Source organism: Benincasa hispida, chromosome 10, assembly GCF_027475165.1.
Source record: "Benincasa hispida cultivar pf3 chromosome 10, pf3_genome.v1.1, whole genome shotgun sequence".
NCBI classification, from domain to species: domain Eukaryota; kingdom Viridiplantae; phylum Streptophyta; class Magnoliopsida; order Cucurbitales; family Cucurbitaceae; genus Benincasa; species Benincasa hispida.
The window spans coordinates 4,968,483-4,990,513 of NC_143487.1; the positions used below are offsets into that span (position 1 = coordinate 4,968,483).

Here is a 22,031-nt window from a genome sequence, read left to right on the forward strand (position 1 = left end):
TACATATATTGAATAATTAACTGTAAAAATGTTATCCACCATAATAAATCTTTAAAATACCTCTTTACCCTTAAAAACACTTATTCAAACATTTAAAAAACCAGCCCAAATAGGAAGGGTAACCAACAATGACACCATACCCTTGTAGTACTTAGAAATGAAGGTGATGCTAGGTGTAATCTATTGCTTATGAATTGTTGACATTTGACAATGAAGCAAAAAGAATTGGAGCGAGAAGAAAACCACGTACAGAACACTGATTTGTAATAATACAAAATAACTTATTATACACAAGCTTTTAAAGCACCCTTCCCACCATACCCGAAGCCACTACACCAATGGAGAATTGTGGTGCCTACATAATGGTACAATATACATATTAGCTTCCCCAGCAGCTCTTTAATCTATCATCCTTAAATTAAATTACTTGCGCTTCAGAAATCACAAGCTGACTAATTGTACGACTATCACAATATATTTCTGTTCTATGATGCTTAATGAACTTACAAATGGCCCTCTACTTCATTATGGAAATAAGCACCCAACGCTTATGCGGGTTATGCCATGAAGCATCATGAATGCGGACTGAATCTTTTATTGGAAGAATGAAAGAAGAGAACAAGAAGAACGCGATGTTCTTGCTCACTGACGAGCTCCACTGCGCATCTTTTCATGGCAATGGTGCATAAGTTGATACATTATTTTGATTTTAAGTGATTGGCACGTGAGAGGTGGCGCTGTTAGTATCTGATGATCCTGATGGTGTCCATGCATAGATTAGCAAGCCCAGTACAAGAATGACAGCTCCAGCTACGAACCCCGATGGAAGAGCGGAAGCGACACCGATGTATGGGAGTGGCAAGGTGAACATATAGACTGATATTGGCACTGTTTTTGTGAAAATGAAAAATGTTACTGCAAATAGAAAAGCATCCATACTTTCAAGGATATGCAAGAATGAGGAGAGAAATTGTGGCATTGCTTGATTTCGGGTGTACTTTCCAAGTAACTTGTACTTGAGAAAAACTACAAGGAACATGATGGTAACTTTCACAAAGTTCCATGATTGGCTAAAAGATGGGACATGGCTGAAGGAGCAAATTACAGGTCCAATTCAGCATAAAGACTGAAGATATCTTTCCAACTAAATGGTGAAGGACATGAAAATGTCAAATTTAGATGGATTGACCAACTTCTTCCCCTTAGAGCTAAATGGAATTTTAATAGACAGGGAATGTTCATCAGGGACTTAGGACCCTTCATTTAGCACAGAAGAAATGATTTTGATTTCTGATGAGAACGGAAGCGAGGAAGTACCTGAAAATGTGGATGCAAGAGAAGAAACCACGGCGGATGATATCTTAAGGAGATGCAGCAATGAAATGTTAAACCCTATATTTACAAGAATAAAAAGAAGAGGTAGCAGTGGTGCGCCATCACATCCTGCGATCAGAATATCCTTTTAGTGTCTAAAATAAACACCACAAAACATGACAAATGTAGGATAGCATTTGGAAGTTCAAGCTGGCAAATATCGTGAAAAACTATTGAATCCTCTTTTCCCTTTAATGGATACGTTTTCCGGATTATTGAAAAAGCATAAGAGGAAGACAAACTTACCACTTAAAGAACCATAATTTAGAAAACAGGCCGTGCCATCTCTAAGATAGCTTGGCAGTTGAGCGAATGGAATACCCCATAACTTAGACAAGAATGGCAGGAGAGCCAGTACAAAAACTGCCTGCAGTTGACATGAAATAAATGACTTCTTAATCTTTTAATTTACAGTAGAACAGAAAATTGGGATAAAGAACAGATGTATCTAATTGATGGTGTTAACTGTTACCTACCTGGAAAGCAGATCCAAAGGAATTTACAACAAATAAGTCAATCGTCCTGCCCTGTACAGAAGCAATTCAGATGGGAATTCACTCCACGCATCAAGAATTGACACATACAAAACGAACTCAGGCAACAAGTATGAAGATGCAATTAAACCAAACCCTCGCAAAAATTTGAGTGCACGAAATTGGTTTAAGAAAGTAAAAGCATAAAGCCAATTTTTTGTCTGATTTCCAGATAAAGAAAGATTTACGGATTAGTCTTCTTATATAGGATTTTAACAATCGGCATAGATAAAATATTCTTTTAAAAAACTACAAGAAACTTCATCTTGTTTCTTATCAAATAATAGAAAAGAAGAAATACTGCATAATGTACCTTCAATTGACGGGAAGCATCCAAGAAGATGATTTCCTACATAAAAGTTTTTTTGGTTAAAAAAAAAAAACATGCGTAATAATTGGGAAACCAGTTATTATTTTGCCACCACCTACCTTCAAAACTGTATCAGCTGCTTGGAACAAGAATGAGATTATCATCAGAAGGCTCCAAAATATGCCGGCTTCCTTCAAGGAATGCCCCGCGTTGGAACCACTGAATATGCAGACAGGCCAAAAAAAACAAAAAACTCTCGTCAAAACAGAATTCATGCAAGCAAAGAAACTCGTGGTTACAGCAAACATTCTGGCTGCTTAACCAGATGAAAGTGATTTCCACATCAATTAAAGATCTTATGCCAGTAAGCTACAAGGCTAGATATTATTATATTGAACAACATAGTTCATGCTAAATGCAATGTTTTAACTGATCAAATGAGTTCATAAACATTTCAAATAATTAATATTCCTCTCCAGTTTCTGCCTCGAATTTATCCCTTCATATCACATCACTTGATCATATAAAAGTAATTCGTGTCTTTTCTATAGAGAAAGGACAAGTTAAAGTCGTAATCTTCAGAAATTCTGCGTCAAAGTTCAGCTGCAGTAATTGTTTATTCACAAGCACAGCATATGCTTTTTATTCAAATTCACAATGAAGAACTAAGATAATATTAAATTTTGAGCAAGATATATGCCCCATAATAAAAATTACCTCGCAACAGTAATGATTACACCAATGGTAACAAGAAAGCATCCGAGAAGTTGACTAGTCTTGTACCTCCGCCCAAGGAAAATAGTTGACAGGAGAATTTGCCACACAAGAAAAGTCTGCAAACAAAATGGACCATAATAACTTGCATGCGTATTGTGTAGAATCCTTAACAAAGAGAAGGCTGTAAGAAAATATTTGTAATATTAGTAGTTACTGGATTTACTCCACCTATATAATTAACTCTGGTCACCTATAGAGGAGAACAACTTGTTTGTTTAATAATCTCATCAAAGAAAGCACACGCTTCATTCTTAGGATAGCATTACTTAATTAAGCACGAGCAGTCTTGTAAATGAGTAAAGTGATTTATAATTAAGGGGGAAATGTTCACTCTGCTTTACCTGAGACAATACTGGAATAGATGCTCCAGAAAGAATGGCTTATCCAAGGAAAATAACACAAGTTAGAAAAAAGGAATTTTAATAAAACAAGGATGCAATTATCTAATTACAAAATTGAAAATTGTAACAATTACAGAGGAGATGCCATCCGAAACCAATAAATAATTAGCATCTAGAAATACTAAGAAAAATGTAGAAAACTAGAGCCGTTTTTTTTTTTAAGGTTACAAGTCTTGGTCATAATTTCTTTGCACATTTTCCACTCTTTAAATATTTTAAAAGTTTTAGCTAGATTTCAGGGAAAAAAAGGTTCCAGAAATCCTATTTTGTTTAGATACGTCTAAATTTGGCTAACATTTTCCAATTGTATCTTAAAATATATAACAAGACAGAAAATCATTACTATGAAAGCATGAACTTGGAAAACAAAAAACAGAAAATTAAACATTATGTAACAAATGAAGTACAATCACAAAAGAATAGTTTTCAATTGAATAGATATACAGGCTGAAATTGACCAAAAACTTAGTTCCGTACTATATATTAGGAATAAACTAAATAGTTAAATCTACCGTAACCAAAAAATATCAACTTTTAAAAGCTAATGGCAATGTGATATAGTGTTGATGAAGGAGATTTTAACCGGAAATCTTTCTGTTATGTCCTCCATTTCAATCAAGGACTTTAAAAATAGATGAATGGACAGTTACCGAATTATGTTTAATATATACTTAAAACAGATATATATATCTCATTTTTTAAAAAACGGGAACATTCCAGAGTTGAGGGATGTTGTTAACTTGTTATAAAAGGTATTACCCGCTGCTGCCATCCCTGTCGCAGCACCAAGAGCTTCCAAGAGGCCAGCAACAATATATGGGGCCTTCGGTGTGGAAAGCATCTCATCCGTAACAATGCCAGCGTGATACCGTATATACAAAATAGAAAAGTAGACAATTACATACCTGAAAAGAATAGTAACTGTAAGAAATCAATTTAACCAATCAAGAGCAGATGCAAATAAGTGCCAACCAAAGAAACATTCAATCTACATGATCTGGATATGCAATATCATCATGAAGCAAATGTATAAAACAACATATAGATAAATAGTTTGTGTGCAAAGCATGTATATAATTCAAATCAGTCAATGAAGCAGCAGCACTGATATGATAATCAGCAAAAAAACAGTCAGCTTACAGAGTTTCTATAACTTATAAAATGTGGGTGTGATATGAACCAATTAAGTTTTGATTTAAACATTCGGCTATACAGAGTTCCTGTAACTTATAAAATATGGGTATATGATGTAACACAGTAAAGCTGAAAACTTGGTGCTTGGTTTGATCAGAAAATCATACTGTGTAATGGACTGGTTCAGTAAAGGTTAAAGTGGATTCCTGATAGAATGAAAATGCAAAATCTCCTGAAAGAAACGGAATCTACATGGTGAAGAACATTGAAATTATTTGTCAGTCTTAAATATGATTTAGATGTGATTTTGCAATTTTGCACATCTTTCAACTAATCTGAACCCATACAATTCTACGCTTATCGTGAGCTTCACAGAATTCCCAAAAAGAATTTAAGATGCACCAATTATTTATTTTTCATTAATTAAATTAGAAAAAAAAAGGATGGGAAAAGAGAGAGGAAAAGAGGGGAAAATAATGGGACGTCAGGCGTGAGCTATATTAAAGTTAAAGCTATTTAAATTGGAAAGCAGCCGCGGGAATAGAAAACAAATGAATTAAGAACTGTTATCATGTTCGGATCTTCTTTATATTATTATAATAACAACAACAACAATAAGTTGGGGGTTTCCTTTCCTTCCTATAATATGCAACAATACGATTTGAAATTGACATGAAAAGCGAATTTGTCTTTCTCAGGACCACATGGAAAGAAGCAAAAATCGCCACAGACTCCTGGTTGTGACAGGAAAATAGAAAAGTGCACTACTGAAAAAGATATTTTAAACGACATCGTTTCCACCTTTAATGATTGATAAAGAGCATATAATATGTGATACACATTCAAACTGGACCCACCATTATACATCCAACCTTGTCAAGCTTCAATGCTTACTTTTAAATATTTTTTTTTAGAAAAAACCATAATTTAAACGGTATTTGAGAAAAGAAAATCAAACCGAAAGCTTATTATGTATTTAATATTTATAGATCAAAAAGAAAAAAGGAAAGAAAAAAAGTATTATTTATTACCCCGCTTTGGGTTTTTTTTTTCCTTTTAGTACAACACAAGTGGGGTCACTTTAAGTTTCAAAGTTAGCCCTTCTAATCAAAGTGCAAGATGGCGTCATGCTTTGCGTATATATATTCTATTCTAAAAATCTAACCTCTTTGTTTAATCTTTCCGCCTTTCCAAAATCAGTATCTACAACAGTCCTTGGTCGCTGCTATTTCTTTCTTTCTAACAAACCCATCACAGTTTTGTTAAAATTCTCGTGGCTGTGTTTGTGGCCAGGAGTTACTAAACAAATATCAATTTTATATTTTATCAACTATTTACATTAAACTCTTTAAATTTTTTAACTCCTTATTCTTCATTATTTCACACTTTACTCCAAACATCCCTCAAAGGCATCAACTTCCAATTTACAAGATAAATAAAAGTAAGATTATATTCCCCCAAAATTCTTCAAATAAGTTAAAAAGTACTATCAAAATATTCATAAAAGGTAAAAGATAATGAAAGAATAAGATTATTTTTCAAAAGTTAAAATACCATTATAGTCAACATTCTTTTGAGTTTGTTCAATTTTGGTTCCTATACTTTAAGTGGTCCAACTTTAGTCTTTATATTTTCATTAATCTTAAATTCAGTCTTTCAAAAGTAATTTTTACCAAAATTGGTTAAACAATAATTTTCATGATACAATATGTGGGTATGCTTTCAAAATTTGATTTTTAAAAAAAGATTTACATTGAAATTAAAGTAGCTAAAAAATTTAATGTATATGAACTAAATTTAAACGAACTTCGAGACGGAAAATGGCATTTCGACCTTTCTAATTATATGCATACATACATATATTTAAATGCAATTCAGACATTAAACAAAAAGGAAGAAGGACTGAACCAACGACTTCTTCAACAAATTAATACTATTTTTATTTAAAAAATGAGTGGAAGGAGGAAAATTATAACCAGTAAGCCGCCACGGCCTTTTACAAAATTTTACTAGAAATTGTGTTTAAATCGAATAGTTCCTTTTACATCCAGAGCCGTGTAAGGTTCATCCATTTTCAATAGATTTTCACTGAATTTAAAATGTAATAACCGCAATTATAAACTATTCAGAAAACGACGTTCAGTCGCTAAATAACAATTTTCCTTTAATTAGAAAAATGTGGCGAAATGGTGTAAAAGAATTTGAGACGAAAAAAAAAAAACATTGAAATCCTCAATAATGAGGCGTGTGAGGGATGTGACCGTCACAATCACTGTGGGATAGGATGCAGTTTTGAAATTGTAAACCGTCGTATATAAATTTTGCAATTTTTCTTTAATACATCTAACTCTGTAAAATTATCCACTATTATCCACCACATTGTTTCCAGTCTCCTCAATAATTGAATTGGAAAATTGAAGGGCAGGATAAGGAATGAAGAACAAAGTGTGGTTTTAATCGGCTTGATCGCCAAAAATGACCCAGCCAAATTCAAAGAAGAATCACGAATCAAAGCATTAAATTCAGATATCAGATATGTTAAACTAAAATTGACGGTTCATTATGTTTGAATTAAGTTCATGAAAAATAGAAGGAAATGTAATTCTGGTGGTACTGATTAAGATTCAGAGAAGAAAAAGTGGAGAGAAAATGGCGGTAAGTACCCGAACGTGGCGAGCTGAGCGAGAAAGAACGGATAGTGCTTAAGAGGAATCAAAGCAAGCTTGTACAGCACCCGATTGGCAACACCGAAAATCACCGTTAACGCCGCTGCTACCACTATCTCCACCGTCCGATTGCTTCTCCTCAATTTCTCCGCCCTAATATTGTCCAAGATCTCGCCGCTATTCCTCTTCGCCAAGTCCTCCACCCTCTGATCTCCCACAGCGTACGAACAGGGCTTCACCCTATCCTCCTCTCTACTGTCCGATCGATCCCAAGCTCCCGACGGCGCCACCGCCTCCAGCCGCCGGTGCTTCGGCGCCCGTAGAATTACGCATCCACAACCGGACCGTAAATAACCGTTTCTATAAATGCCGAGGTGAGAAACCTCCGCTAGGCTCCGCGGTTGTTGCCGTAATCGAAAAGGACCGCCAAATGAGGCGGTATCGGCGGAGAACCGGCGGGACCATGATGACATAATACAACCTGCGATGAATTTATGGCCGGAAAATTCAAAGAGAGGGAGCCGTGTTTCAATTGTCGTTCTCTCGGTGCTCGCAGTCTCTCTCGACGATGCTCTGCGTTCCTTCTTTCCTTCCCTTCAATGGTTTAAGACTCGTCGAATTTCGCTCCATAATAAAATAATTATATGAGGAAAATGATCAGATGCGGACGAGCTCAGTCCATCCAAATGAGATTATCGTCGTCATTCGATGATAGATCATGATGGACACGTGGTGATAATCCACGGGGGCTGGAAGCTTTTTGGGGAACGCGAGAGGTGAAATGTCAGCCGTAAGATGTTTAACCATGACAGGAGTGATGGTGGCCGCAGGATTTGATTGCAATTGGGGTGAGAAGTCTTTACATGATTGCAATTGGGGATAGGCTTGGGACCCAAAAATAAAGTTTTCTTTTTTCTCTCTTTTTCAGCATAAAATCCATTTAAGTTCAAACTTTTCTAAAATTATTATTTGTGAATGATTAACGGTATCATCTCTGATTTTAGATTAATGGACATAATTGACATACGTGAAAATAAAGGTAATATGGTCAAGAAAATAACAAGATTTGGGTCAATAATGATACTTCAAAATTAAAATAGGCCATAATAGAAGATTTGGCCCAAGTCAACACACTTGACCTCGACTAGGGGTGAGCTCAAGTCTAAGCCCGACAAGATGGCTAGAGGAAGTGATCCTCGCACACCTAGGTTCAATGGGAGAAAAGGAGATCCTAGATGACTTGGAAACCCTAAAGGAAAGAATCTAGGTCATCAACACCGTTCAATACTTGTAGACAAGTCCAAAGGAATTAAATTCATTCTCAACCTTAACACTCTCAACTTGTCTCATGAATCCCACTTTAGATATCGGAGTGTGTGTAGCGAGCTTCTTACTAGTGTATATATCTTTTTGTCTTGCACGTGATATCTTCTCCTAAATGTAAATTTATCGTTGTTGTCATGTGAAGGTCAAACCTATTTTTTCTTGTCTGAATTTCGGCATCAACAAGCAATATAATAAAAGGAAGGTTCAAAATATTGACGTAGATGGAAATATGGAAGTCCCAATAGATGGTTTTCGGAAACTTATAAAAGCAAAGGGGTTTCCTTTCAATTAAGAAATATATATTTACTTTAAAATGAGTTAAAAGTTTTACATTTTATATTAGTTTAATATTGATGATGTTTTGTCGCTTCTTATTTTTATGATATTATGGAAATGTTGATTCATCTCTTATATTGATAGTGAATCCATAAATATGTAGAAATATGGATGGAAATGTCTACATGTCAATAAACCAAGGTCGATCTAAGAATACAACAAAGATGATTGTTTTAAAAGATCAACATGATCAATACAAGAAGATCGACAAGCCAATGGCAAACTAAATAAGATTAACAAGTCAAAGACTAACCAAAAAAGATCAATGAGACTGATCGAGAATAAAAACTCCAACCTTCGAATCAAATACATGTTCAAGAGAAAGAATCACGTAATCATACGTTGTATATTATCAACATTTACTATTTCTTGAAGTTTGATCTCTCTCAGATGAACCATATAATAAAGAGAAACCATGAATTAGAATGGAAGAACTTGCCCCACCCATAATTAAATATTTTGTAGTAGTCTCATTAGACCGTACATCTTTCTTGGTATATCCAAATAATAAGTAGGAGCATAAACTAAAGCATTGTGGAGCTACGAAGATAGTTACCTAATCATTAGCACTATATTAAAACATTTGCACAACATTTGCACCTTAGTACAGTTTATTTTTACTTCATATTTTTTTTAAAAAATCACATGTTAACACTTATATTTTAACATTTTTTTTTTTTAAAAAGCATTTATTTAAGCAATAATCAAATTCAAAACCCTAAGTCCTCATCAATAAGGGGCCAACTCCAAGATGGGATGGCAGAAGCCCAAAATAGACGATCAAAAACTACAAAGGCAAGATAATTATGCTCGAAAGATAAGAACTGGAAAACAACTTCCCTAGCTAAACGATGAGCAATTCCATTACATGAACACAAGAGAATGAAATAACTCTGGTCGGCTTTGTTAAATCCTCGATCTCTTCAATGGCGTTGTTGTTCAGCATGAAAACAAATTCCCTTTTAGCCTTTGCAAAAAAGACACAATGGGTTAGCATCAGTTCCTTTCATCATAATATTATCAAAAGGCAAGGACAATATCATGAATAATCCTCCAAGCTCAAACTTTAGCTGAGGGGTTGTTTATTAAAGGGGCATTGAGGAAGTTGTCTTTATTGATAGGACATTCTTTTCAACGTTTTAGCCAGCGAACTCTACGGGCTTTTCAAAATGCGCCAACACTACTTAGCCAGGAGAGCTTGGTTAAAAAACTTGGTTAGAACTTAGTTACAGATCTCTATAAAACTTTTCAAATGAGCATGGAGATCTTCTCCAGAGCTCCTTCGACTTGTCCAGCGGTTTGCATCATTTGGAACATTACAAGCTTTATCTCAAATTTGGCTCCTTCAAACTCTGGACGTATGATTCCGGAAAGAAATCATATAAATTGGGTGATGCGTACTCCCTAATAGCTCTATTATGAGCTTGCGCCAATGCATCATTGGGTGCATTAGGCACAATGGGGTTGTTTTGTTGATTTGCCATACGTCTATTTCGTTGCCTACGTTGTCGATTATTTTGAACTCTCCTTCATAATTTTTTCTCGATCTCTGGGTCAAATCTAAATTCGGGTTGAGTACCATCACTCATACAATGTTTGCCGTTTTCGGCTAAACGCACAATATGCCTTCAATAGAGGGGGAACCTGCGATAATCAATAAAATATTCACACTAATCAGTTGCCGAAATATTTGGCAACGACGCCAATAACTTATTGCATTGAATATTGATAAAGAATAATGCGCTCTATGTATTACAAGTTTTTCTAAATTAAGCCCAAGTATAAATTTAATGAAGGTGTCTTGGTGAGAACCAAGATCGAACACAAAGATTTTGTACTAAAAATAAATATTAAACTTAAAGATTGAAATGGGCGTAGACACAGGTTGATCAAATGAACGTGTTGATAAGTGTTTGTACAACCAAATTGATGAATGAATTACAAGTGATGGTGAGAATGGATGAAGGTGAATGGTGAAAGTGGTGGTGGAGATATAATGCGTTGAATGGGAGTGTGTGATGGTGATGTATTGAGTGATAGAAATGGTGATGGTGGTGAAAGAAATACAACACAAATGAAGTAGTGTGCGATAAAAGGGATTGAAAATCAGTTAATGAAGTAGGGTTGGAAAGGTTCACTAACATTCTCCTAAGTGATGCATAAGTATCCGTTAATGTTTTTAACTTATAAAATAGCGAACTCACCTCTATGTGTTTCAAGCCTTACTTACCCTATCTCTAAGACGCATGCTCAAGTTAATTTTGATAAAAGAGAGTTAACTTTATCTCTAAAGCTATTTCTTTTCTTGTTTAATGGGTTCCACAACCACTCTCTCGATTAGTTAGCTATTTCTACTTAAATCGATTTATCAGATGGATTGAAGCAATAGATTAAACATACATCAAACAAGATAAACTTCAACTTAAACAAAACTTATGAGAATGCTAGTTTATCTTTCCAACCCATTAAGAAACTAGTTGCTCATGATGAAGAGAAGTGAAAAATAAGAATAAAGAGTTTCTCAATCTCAAAATCTCAATACAAGTTCAAAGTAAAAATAAAATAGAGTAATATATAGAAATGGAAGTGTCAAGCCGTCGATTGCAATGTCTTGTTCCTTTTGGCTCTGATAGTGGCTGTTTCACTATGGTAATAATGGAGGTTGGTGGTGCTCTCTTCCTTATCAAAGAAGAAATACTGAGCTTTCACTTAGAATTCCTCAAAGAAAAGATCGAGAGATTGAAGAAAATGGAGGAAAGAATTGGGCAGAGTTTTGATCAATATCTTGACAAAAAGTCTGACGTTTGAATTGAAGATCGTTGGGCTATTTATAGGTGTCAAGTGGAAGGTTTTCAACTTCTTTCTAATGATTATCTGACACTTTTGCATTTAATTCCATCCCTGCTATGTTGACTTCATCACGTCATCGATTCATTAGTTCTTTTGCGACTGTCTCAAATCAGCTACCAACTTACACTTTGATTAGACGGCCACGGCTCCCGCGTTTGTTGTTTTTATCTCTTCATGTTTATGTTCAACTCATGAGTCTTCTACGCGTGCAAGATGATATTGATCTGATTTTCTTATGTGTCTAATGACTACAACTTTTTTTCCTTGTTAAATTTAGCTTCTTTGTATTAAAATCCTACGTTTAATGATGTTAGACTTTTATAATTTTCAGGATATTAGGTTTTGTAAACGCTTGAACGCAAAGTTTACCTATTTACATGATTTTCATTTCAAGTAGATGCATTTTCCATGAATTTTTCTAATTATTCTAAATAAAGAGCTACAATAACTTGTATTTTTACAAGTTATCACACCTCCAAATTTAGAACAATGCTTGTCCTCAAGCATTTATTTAAAGCCTTAGAATACATCTAAACTCAAATTAATGCCTAAACTTGACCTCTCAACATGGCTTCCTAGCTCAAGAATCATTAGACTAGATGTTAGCCTCAAAGTCTTATTCACTTCCTACAGAAATATTTTCTAAATTTAAATGCAGCAAGCTTATTCTCAAAATCCCCTTACTTATTCTCAGACATTCTTATTTCTCCTTTCAGTAATGTGCTCATGGTTCATAAACATAACATTTCTCTTTGTTACCTTTTTTTTTTTTTTTAACACTAAGTACACCTTATTAATGGATATGCTTTGATTTAGGTTATCCACCTTTGTTTTGGCTTTTCCCCACGAGTGTCATGCGGACATCCAACTACAAACAACTGCCATTTTCAACTTTTTAGCTAAAATTTTCTTTTCACTAGACATTAGAGTTGCATAATTTATTTGTTTTGTTTTGTTTTTTTGCGTTGATCCTGGTTACCCACCTTTATTTTGGCTTGCCCCCACGGGTGTCATACGAGCATCCAACTACAAGCAGGTACATTCACAACTAAACTCTTATTAGGCAGGTTTTTCCTTGCACTGATAGTGGAGTTGTTGTTATTATTATTATTATTATATGAGAGAATATAAACTGTAGGTTATATTATATGTGATATAATAAATTATAGGTTATATATTATATTTAATATAATATATGATTCAAATTTATTTATATTAAGTTAGTTAATATAATTGAAATTTGAATTAAAAAAAAACTAACTTGTTGGGAGTTATTTTGAGTTGTGTAGGGATTTATTCCACAACTCCCTCCCATCTCTCATAAGATTGCCTAAGATAAAGGAGTTGGAGAGATGACATTCACGTGAAACATAATAAGTAGAAAATCTCTCTTAAGCTTCATCTCCTTCCTCTATCAAATACTCCTAAATTTTCTCATTCTTTTATCACCAAAATTAACTAGCAAGTCCACTAAACTTTACTCGATTCTCATCTTGAGAATAACGAGGTAACCACTATAGTGGTATCCAAGTTCTTCAATGACTTCCTGTTGTGTTCATGGAGTTCGTGCTCGAGGGATGGCGAAGAGTTCGTTGTTTCATTAGAGAGGAGATGAGAAGAATAATTCTTCAAGGGTAGGTCCATCTTCACCTTCACCCCTTTTCTTCTCTGTAATTTACAACAGAATGCGTGCTTAAAGTTGAATGTTTATCAATGTTTCTGTCCTATTTGTTTTAGTTAAGTCTGTAAACGAATTCTAAGACACAAATGTAATCAATCGCTTTCGCTACAGGAATTTCATTCCCTTCATGTAATTCATCAGCGCACGAAATTGCTCGTTTTGCCTCTGAGCTTGGCGTCGAGCAAATTCTCTCAACTTTGTTTGTTGCCGTATAAGCTTATCTTGCTATTGCGTTTAGTGTTGAACAATTTCCCTCAAATTATTCTGCTAACGCACGAATGCATCATGTTGATGCCTAAGTTCTTCTTGTTGATTGGACAACCCATCTATGGATTCTAAAATAGGCTGCAGGACTCCATCATGCAAATATCGATAGAATTCGTCCATATCCATGTTAACATAGTCAGTGTTGGATTCTTGAGAAAGGTAGCGCCATTGTTCTTCATTCATATGCGGCAAGTATGCTCTTGTCTCACCAATACTTGGCTCCGACAAATTATGTGAAGTGTGGGTGCCTTGGTTCATTGGGTGCCTTGGTTCATTTCCTTGCTCCGACAAATTATGTTAAATTGGTGGCGGGAAAGAGGCTCATGCGCTGGCTTCTCAAGAGTTGGAGTCTTTTCTTTCACTGGTTTAGCGGGAAAGGGAGAAGTATTCTCACGCTTTTCTTCTTCTAGAGGAAGTGAAGTCTTTTCTCTTATGTGTTCATGCGTCGGAGAAGGAGTCTTTTTCACGTTCTTCTAAAGGAGGAAGAGGAGGGGTCTTGTCTCACTATTTTGATTGAGGAAAAGGAGGTATAAATTCTTTTTCGTCTTTGACTAGTGAGAGATAAAGATTGAGCTCAGATTTTACGTCATAAATCTGCTTGTCAGAGCTCAACGCTTTAATTTCAAAATCCTTTTTCACCAATCTTCTTCTTTTGGGTTTTGGAAGCTGCGATGAATTGGCAATTTGAAACTGTCAAAGGCGCTTTTTAGTCTTAATTGGGTTTTTGGTGAATTTGCGCTTTGAAACAAAGTAAAATAGAAAAATAAATAAATAAATAAATGAGCAGAGTTAAAAGATGCATCCCTGGAAAGATATGTTTTGTGTTCATTGTAGGGACTATCGGCACACCCTCATTTAACATCTATGAGGTCTATGAAGGCCTATTCTCTTTCCATTTCTCTTCCATAGTATGATTGATCCTTTGTCCATCGACTTTGAACGCATTGGACCCATCCTTCCTACGTTGTGGGGAAATATTTCTTTAATAATGAAGGATTCTGACCATCTAAACTTGAGTTTTTTTAGGAATAGATGCAAGCATGAATTAAAAAGGAGAACCTTATGGCCAACAAATAAAATTTTCTTACTAATGTGTTGGTTGTGCCAACACTTAGTCCTTTCTTTGTAGATTTTGGCATTTTCATATGCGTGTAGTCTTCTTTCGTCCAACTCGTTCAGTTGTAATTTTTGTGCCTCCTTAACAACTTCCAGGTTAAAATGTAACTTTTGGGGGACATTCCAATTGGCATTTTATATGTTGTTCGGTAGGCCCAAAATGCTTCATCAAGCCTTTGCCCTAATCTTTCTTGGAGGTGTTGACCACTTTCTTCAGAATTTATTTGATCTCTCGGTTGGATACTTCGCTCACTTGACCATTGGTTTGGGGGTGATATGATGTTGCCACTTTATGCTGAACATTGAAATTTAGTAAAAGCTTATTAATGATGTAGTTAACAAAATATGTATCTTCATCATTGATCAATGCTCGTGGAGTACAAAACCGTGTGAAAATATACTTGGTAAGTAAATTTGAAACCTTCGACACATTCTTATTCACACATGATGTGGCTTCGACCCATTTCGAAACATAACCTATTACTACAAGGATGTATTGATGGCCACATGAAGGCAAAATGGTCCCATAAAACAATTCTCCAGACATCAAGTAATTCAATTTCCAGGATTGAGGTTAAGGGCATTTTATTGTGTCCAGATATGTTTCTTATTCTCTGGCAGCAATCACATTTGACTACAAACTCACTAGCATCTTTGAACAGAGTGGGCCAATATACCCACCTTGAAAGACCTTGGCGGCAGTCCATTGTCCTCCAAAATGGCCTCTATATGGAGAGAAGTGATATTGCAAAGTATGCGGTAATAAGCAGTTTTTGGTACACATTGCCCAAAAATATGGCTAGGTTTGCGCTTATACAAATGAGGTTCATCCCAGTAATAGAATTTACACTTATGCATCAATTTTTTCTTTTGTTGCATGTTGAATTTCTCAGTGAATTTTTTGTTTACCAAATAATTTACAATATCTGCATACCATGGGGCATAGTCATTGATTTTCAACAGAGTTTCATCTGGAAAGCGAGCATCAATTTCAGGCTCATTTTTGTGTATTTATTCATTCTCAAGTCGCGATAAGTGATCTGCCACATTGTTCTCTGTTCCTTTTTTTACCCACCACCTCAACATCAAATTTTTGTAACAAAAGACCCAACGAATTAGTCTTGGTTTCACATCTTTCTTGATCATCAAATATTTGATGGCTGAGTGGTCAGTGTGTATAACAACTCTAGAACCCAACAGATAAGCACGAAACTTCTCCATTAGCAATTCTTTCTCAATAGTAGCATAATTCTTCTGAGCATCATTGAGTGTCTTGCTAGCATAAGCTATTGGATGCACCATTTTATCTTTGCGTTGCCTTAACACTGCGCTGACTACAACGTCACTGGCATCACACATTAGTTCAAAAGCTTGCATCCAATTGGGCGCTAATAAAATAGGCATTTTGGTCAATGCATTTAGCAGAGTTTGAAAAGCCTGATGAAAATTTTCATCAAAATCATAAGATCGATTGGCTTTGAACAAAACATTGAAAGGCTTCGCTATTTCAGAAAATCCTTTAATGAATCTTCTATAAAATTTGGCATGGCCCAAAAAGCTTCTTAATGCTTTGACATTGCCTGGCAAATGAAGTTTAGCAATTATGTCGATTTTATCAAGATCGACTTCCAACCTATTCTTGGAGACTTTGTGCCCAAGGACTATGCCTTCAATGACCATGAAGTGGCACTTCTCTCAGTTCAGAACCAAATTTGTCTTCTCGCATCATTGCAGAACAGTCTCCAAATTAGTCAAATATTCATCATACGGACTTTCGAACATCGAAAAATCATCCATAAAGATCTCAACTAAATTCTCTAAGAAATTGGAAAATATGGCCATCATGCATCGCTGGAATGTTCTCAACGTATTACATAGTCCAAATGGCATATGTCGAAAATCAAAGGTTTCATACGAACAAGTGAATGTGGTTTTTTTTCCTAATCCTCTGGTGCTATCATGATCTGATTATACCTTGAGTAACCATCTAGGAAACAAAAATATTCATTGCTAGCAAGTATGTCCAACACTTGGTCAATAAAAGGCAAAGATGTTGGGTTTTATGTCCTAAAACTCGTGGTTTATAAACAATAAAGCTTATTCTGAAAATTTAATAAGTTGTTATTGAATATATGTATTGCTTATTAGAAATCAAATAAACCTAAAAGACCCTTGACTATTACATGAGTACTTGAACTTTATGTAGAGACATAAAAGTGGATCAAGTTCGAGTAAATAGTCAAAATGATCTATAGCATATGAATAAGGTTGAGTGCCTTATTCTGGTAACACTATTGGATGCGGCCTACTCTGTAGTTGTTACAAAGAGTCGTAAAGTTCTACAAATGAAGTGATCCTAATTCGTACATATTATGATATGAGGAGTGGAAGTGTCCTATGCAAATGGGTTTGTACAAGATCGGACCACGAAATCAGTCACTCTTACTTTATAACACTGTTTACTGTTTAAGATTGACTATTTCAAAGCGATGACCTAGGTAACTTGACCTTAATCCTGAGCTAACTATGAACTCTTGTTTATTCATGATTATCCTTAGATTTGCATAGGTGAGGATTGGCTCAACAGCGCCGACTCAATAAACCTTCATTTCAGGGGTAAGATCGGGTAAATAGCTAGGGACATAGGATGCAAGATGGAATTCACTCCTACCCGTTTTTAGGGATAGTAGAGAGGTTATTCCCTTAAGTGCTTACTCCGGATCTTGAACAAGAGACCTCCCTCTCATTGGCCCGAGAGGGACTCGGTTTGTTGATTGGATCACAAATCAGTTGTTCATTCGAAGATCAATGGGACTTAAGGAACAAGAGGTAATCTTGGGGGTAAAACAGGCATTTGACCCAACCATTATTACGAACAACATGTGAAGGGTTAACTTACTAAACATGGTTATATCATGTGGACATAATATATCTACAGTGAGGGGAGTTCAACTATGGGCTTTAGTGAAGTGACCCATTAGTTACGAATGGGGATTAATTCAGTGTAATGAGTTTAGCCAATTAATCTCAGATCGTTAGAGCCCATAATCTGTAGGTCCGCGAGGTCCCCTTACTAGCTCGTAAATGGATTAGCTTTAGAGTAACGTGATAAGTTAATTTGAAACGTTCAAATTAGAATCAAAGGAATTAGTAATTATATGAGATATAATTACACGTTTAATTTTAAGAATTAAATGAAATAGAAGAATTAATATTTAAATATAATTTAAATATATGAAGGTGGATTTGTGTAAAATTAATTTACTATTTGATATTAAATTAATTAGAATTATTTAAATTGTTTAAATAATTATTTATTAATTTTATTAGAAAATTAATTTTGTAAAAATAATAATATTTTTAATTTTTGATTTTTGAAATCAAATTTGAAATTTAAAAAGCATAAAATGGAATTGTGGTTTTTTCCATTATCATCTTCAACTTGCTCACATAAAACCCACCTAAGTTTAGCTTCAATAACTCCAAGTATGAGCTGCATCTCATGCAACCATCTTTTTTGCATGATATCCTGCAATATATTGAGAAGATTGGAGTGTAATTGAGGCATGTATCTAAAGAATTTTTACTGAAAAATTCGTATTGAAGAAGGTGTTCTTAAAATGAGGTTTAGTAGTTAGCTCTTCTCTAAATTCCCTTCATTCAAGTTTATTTTGAGTCCCACGACTCAATCTAAAGCTCCAAGAGAATAGTGGAGAAGATCTTGAGGTGGTTCACAGCAAGATTTGGAGAAGTTTGCAGCTGAGAATCAAGATTCAAGGAGTTCTACAAAGGTATGACTTGAAACCTTCTTGTTTTAGTATGAGCATGCTTTAGTTACTGCCAAAATTAATGAATTAGAGTGCTTATTGATCCTTGTTGCTTCTGCTACTTGCTAATACACTCTAACAGAGAGAAGCGATCTTTCTTGGTGAACGCATTAAGCTTTCAGTAATCCATACAAATTCGCCAACCCGTCACAGTCTTTGTGGGTATAAGCTCATTGCTACTATTGGCAACTACCATCGTCCTTCCCTTTTTAGGGACACATTGTATGGAGCTGACCCAATGATTTTCGAAGATTGGATAAATGACCCATGCGTCAAGCCATTTTATTATCTTCTTTTTAACTACCTCTTTCATTACAGGGTTTAGCCTCCGTTAACAATGAACATACCCTATATGCCCCTTTTCCAATCATATCTTATGCATAAAATATGTTGGACTAATGCCTCGAATGTTCATAAGCGTCCTTCCAATAACTTTGCTATGTTTTCTCAACACTTGCAAAAGTGATTCTTCATCTGATGCGTTCAATTGGGATAATAATAATTGTTAGGATGTTATTCTTGTAGGAATGTATCAGCAATAGCGAAAGCAACAAGGATCAATAAGTAATCTAATTCATTAATTTTGACAGTAACTAAAGCATGCTCAAGCTAAAACAAAGAGGGTTTCAAGCCATACCTTTGTAGAACTTCTTCAACTCTTGATCCTCAGCTGCAAACTTCTCCAAACTTTGCTGTAGACCACCTCAAGATCTTCTCCACTATTCTCTTGGAACTTTAGATTGAGTTGTGGGACTCAAAATAAGCTTAAATGAAGGGTAATTGGAGAAGTGCTCATTGTCACCACTGCTTGAAGAACAACATTCTTCAACACGTTTTTCAGCAAAACTCTATATTTCGCATGCCTCATATCCACTCCATTATTCTTAATAAATTGCAGGTTAACATGCAAAGAAGATGGTTGCATGAGATGCAGCTCATGCTTAGAGTGATTGAAGACAAGGTGAATGGTTTTTTGAGTGAGCTAGTTGAAGGCTTTAATGGAAAAAACCATTTTTTCGTTTAGTGTTTTTGTCTTTTTCAATTTTGGATTTAAAATTCAAATTGATTTCAAAAATAAAAATATTATTATTAATTTTACAAAATTAATTTCATAAATGAAATTTTCTAATAAAATTAATAAATAATTATTGAAACAATTTAAATAATTCTAACTAATTTAATATCAAATATTAAATTAATTTTTACACAAATCCACCTTCATATATTTAAATCATATTTAAATATTAATTCTCCTAATCCGTTTAATTATTAAAATTAAACATGTAATTATATCTCATATAATTACTAATTTTCTTAATTCTAATTTGAATGTTTCAAATTAACTTATCACACTATTCTAAAGCTAATCCATTTACGAGCTAGTAGAGAGACCTCACAGACCTACAGATCATGGGCTCTAATTATCCGAGATTAGTTAGCTAAACTCATTACACCAAATTAAACCCCATTCGTTAACTAATGGGTCACTCCACTAAAACCCATAGTTGCAATCCCCTCACTATAGATATATTATGTCCACATGATTTAACCATAATTAGTAAGTCGACCCTTTACAGGTTGTTCGTAATAACGGCTGAGTCAAATATCTGTTTTACCCTCGAGATTACGTCTTGTTCCTCAAGTTCCTACTGATTCTTAAATGAACAATTGGTTTGTGATCCGGTCACTAAACCAACTCTCTCAGCCCAGTGAGAGGGTGGGGCCCCTTGTTTAAGACCTGGATTCCGTACTTGAGAGAATAAACTTTTTCCTATCCCTAAATTGGGTAGGCGTGAACTCCGTCTTGCACCCTATGTCCCCAACTATCTATTAGGTCTCACCCCTGAAATGGGAGGCATATTGAGCCAATCCTCACCTATGCAAATCTAAGGATAATCCTGAATAAACAGGAGTTCATAGTTAGCTCAGGATTAAGATCGAGTTACCTAGGTCATCTAAGTGAAATAGTTAGTCTTATAGAGTAAACAATGTTTTGAAGTAAGAGTGACTTATTTCTTGGTCCGATCTTATGCAAACTCATTGCATGGGACACTCCCACTCCTAATATCATAACATGTACGAATTAGAATCACTTTGTTTGTAACACTTTACAACTCTTTGTAACAACTACAGAGTAGGCCGCATCCTTTAGTGTTACCAGAACAAGGCACCCAACCTTATTCATATACTATAGATCATTTTGACTATTTATTTGAACCCGATCCACTTTTATGTCTCCGCATAAAGTTCAAATACTCATGTAATAGTCATGAGTCTTAGTTTATTGGATTTAGACTTTTATGTATACAATTTATAAAATCAATAATAAGTTTATTGACTATAGAAAATGTTTATCTTTTTACAAACTGTGAGTTTTAGGACATAAAACCCAACAATACTCCCATTTGGACTAAAACTTCAGTGGATCAATATATACAAATATATACAATGTTGATTTACACGGAGAGAACAAAACATACAAATACAATAAACTAGGGCATTTAAATACCCATAAATTCTCCCACTTGCCTAAGTGATGAAAATCTCGTAGACCTAGTCCCATTAGGTGACCCTCGAACACTTTGGCTGAAAGGGTCTTTGTAAATGGATCAGCTAAGTTGTCTTGTGAAGCTATTTGGGTGACAATTACGTCTCCTCTGTGTACTATCTCCCTGATGAGATGGTACTTCCGCTCGATATGCTTTCCTATTTTATGGCTTTGTGGTTCCTTTGAATTTGTAACTGTTCCACTATTGTCACAATAGAGAGTGACAGACAGGTGCATATTAGGAACTACTTCCAAGTCAGTCAGGAACTTTTTGAGCCATACCACTTCTTTTGCTACTTCACTTGCAACTACATACTTAGCTTCCATTGTGAAGTCAACAATATAACTCTGCTTGATGCTTCTTTACACAATTGCTCCTCCATTTAGAGTGAATACTGACCCCGAAGTTTGATTTCCTAGAATCAATATTGGTTTGTAAGTCAGAATCAGTGTATCCAGTAAGGATTAGATCCTTAGTACCATACACAAGCATATAATCTCTCGTTCTCCGAGGATACTTGAAAATGTTCTTAACAGCAGTCCAATGATCATATCTAGGATTGGACTGAAATCTGCTGACTATTCCTACAGCATAGCATATATCGGGACGAGTACACAACATTGCATACATTAAACTACCTATTGCTGATGCATATGGAATTTGATTCATCTCCTCAACTTTTTGAGGCGTCTTAGGACTTTGTTCCTTAGACAGGTGAATTCCATGTCTGAAAGGTAACAATCCTTTCTTGGAATTTTGCATTTTATACCTAGACAACATCTTGTCTATATAAGATGCTTGAGATAATGCTAATGTTTCATTCTTGCGATTTCGAACTATTTGGATCCCAAGAACATATTATGCTTCTCCCAAATCTTTCATTT

General features: G+C 35.0%; 1 protein-coding gene across 1 annotated transcript; it reads right to left on the reverse strand.

The window, feature by feature from the left end:
* Positions 1-247: 247 nt before the first annotated feature.
* Positions 248-7,805, reverse strand: CLT1 (CRT (chloroquine-resistance transporter)-like transporter 1). Its single transcript, XM_039045941.2, has 10 exons — positions 7,193-7,805; positions 4,155-4,300; positions 3,336-3,373; positions 2,935-3,050; positions 2,337-2,436; positions 2,221-2,256; positions 1,851-1,901; positions 1,621-1,741; positions 1,318-1,443; positions 248-888 (listed from the first exon to the last, which is right to left on the reverse strand). The coding sequence occupies exons 1-10, from the start codon at positions 7,666-7,668 to the stop codon at positions 710-712; spliced, it is 1,389 nt and encodes a 462-aa protein (XP_038901869.1). The 5' UTR covers positions 7,669-7,805; the 3' UTR covers positions 248-709.
* Positions 7,806-22,031: the final 14,226 nt, after the last annotated feature.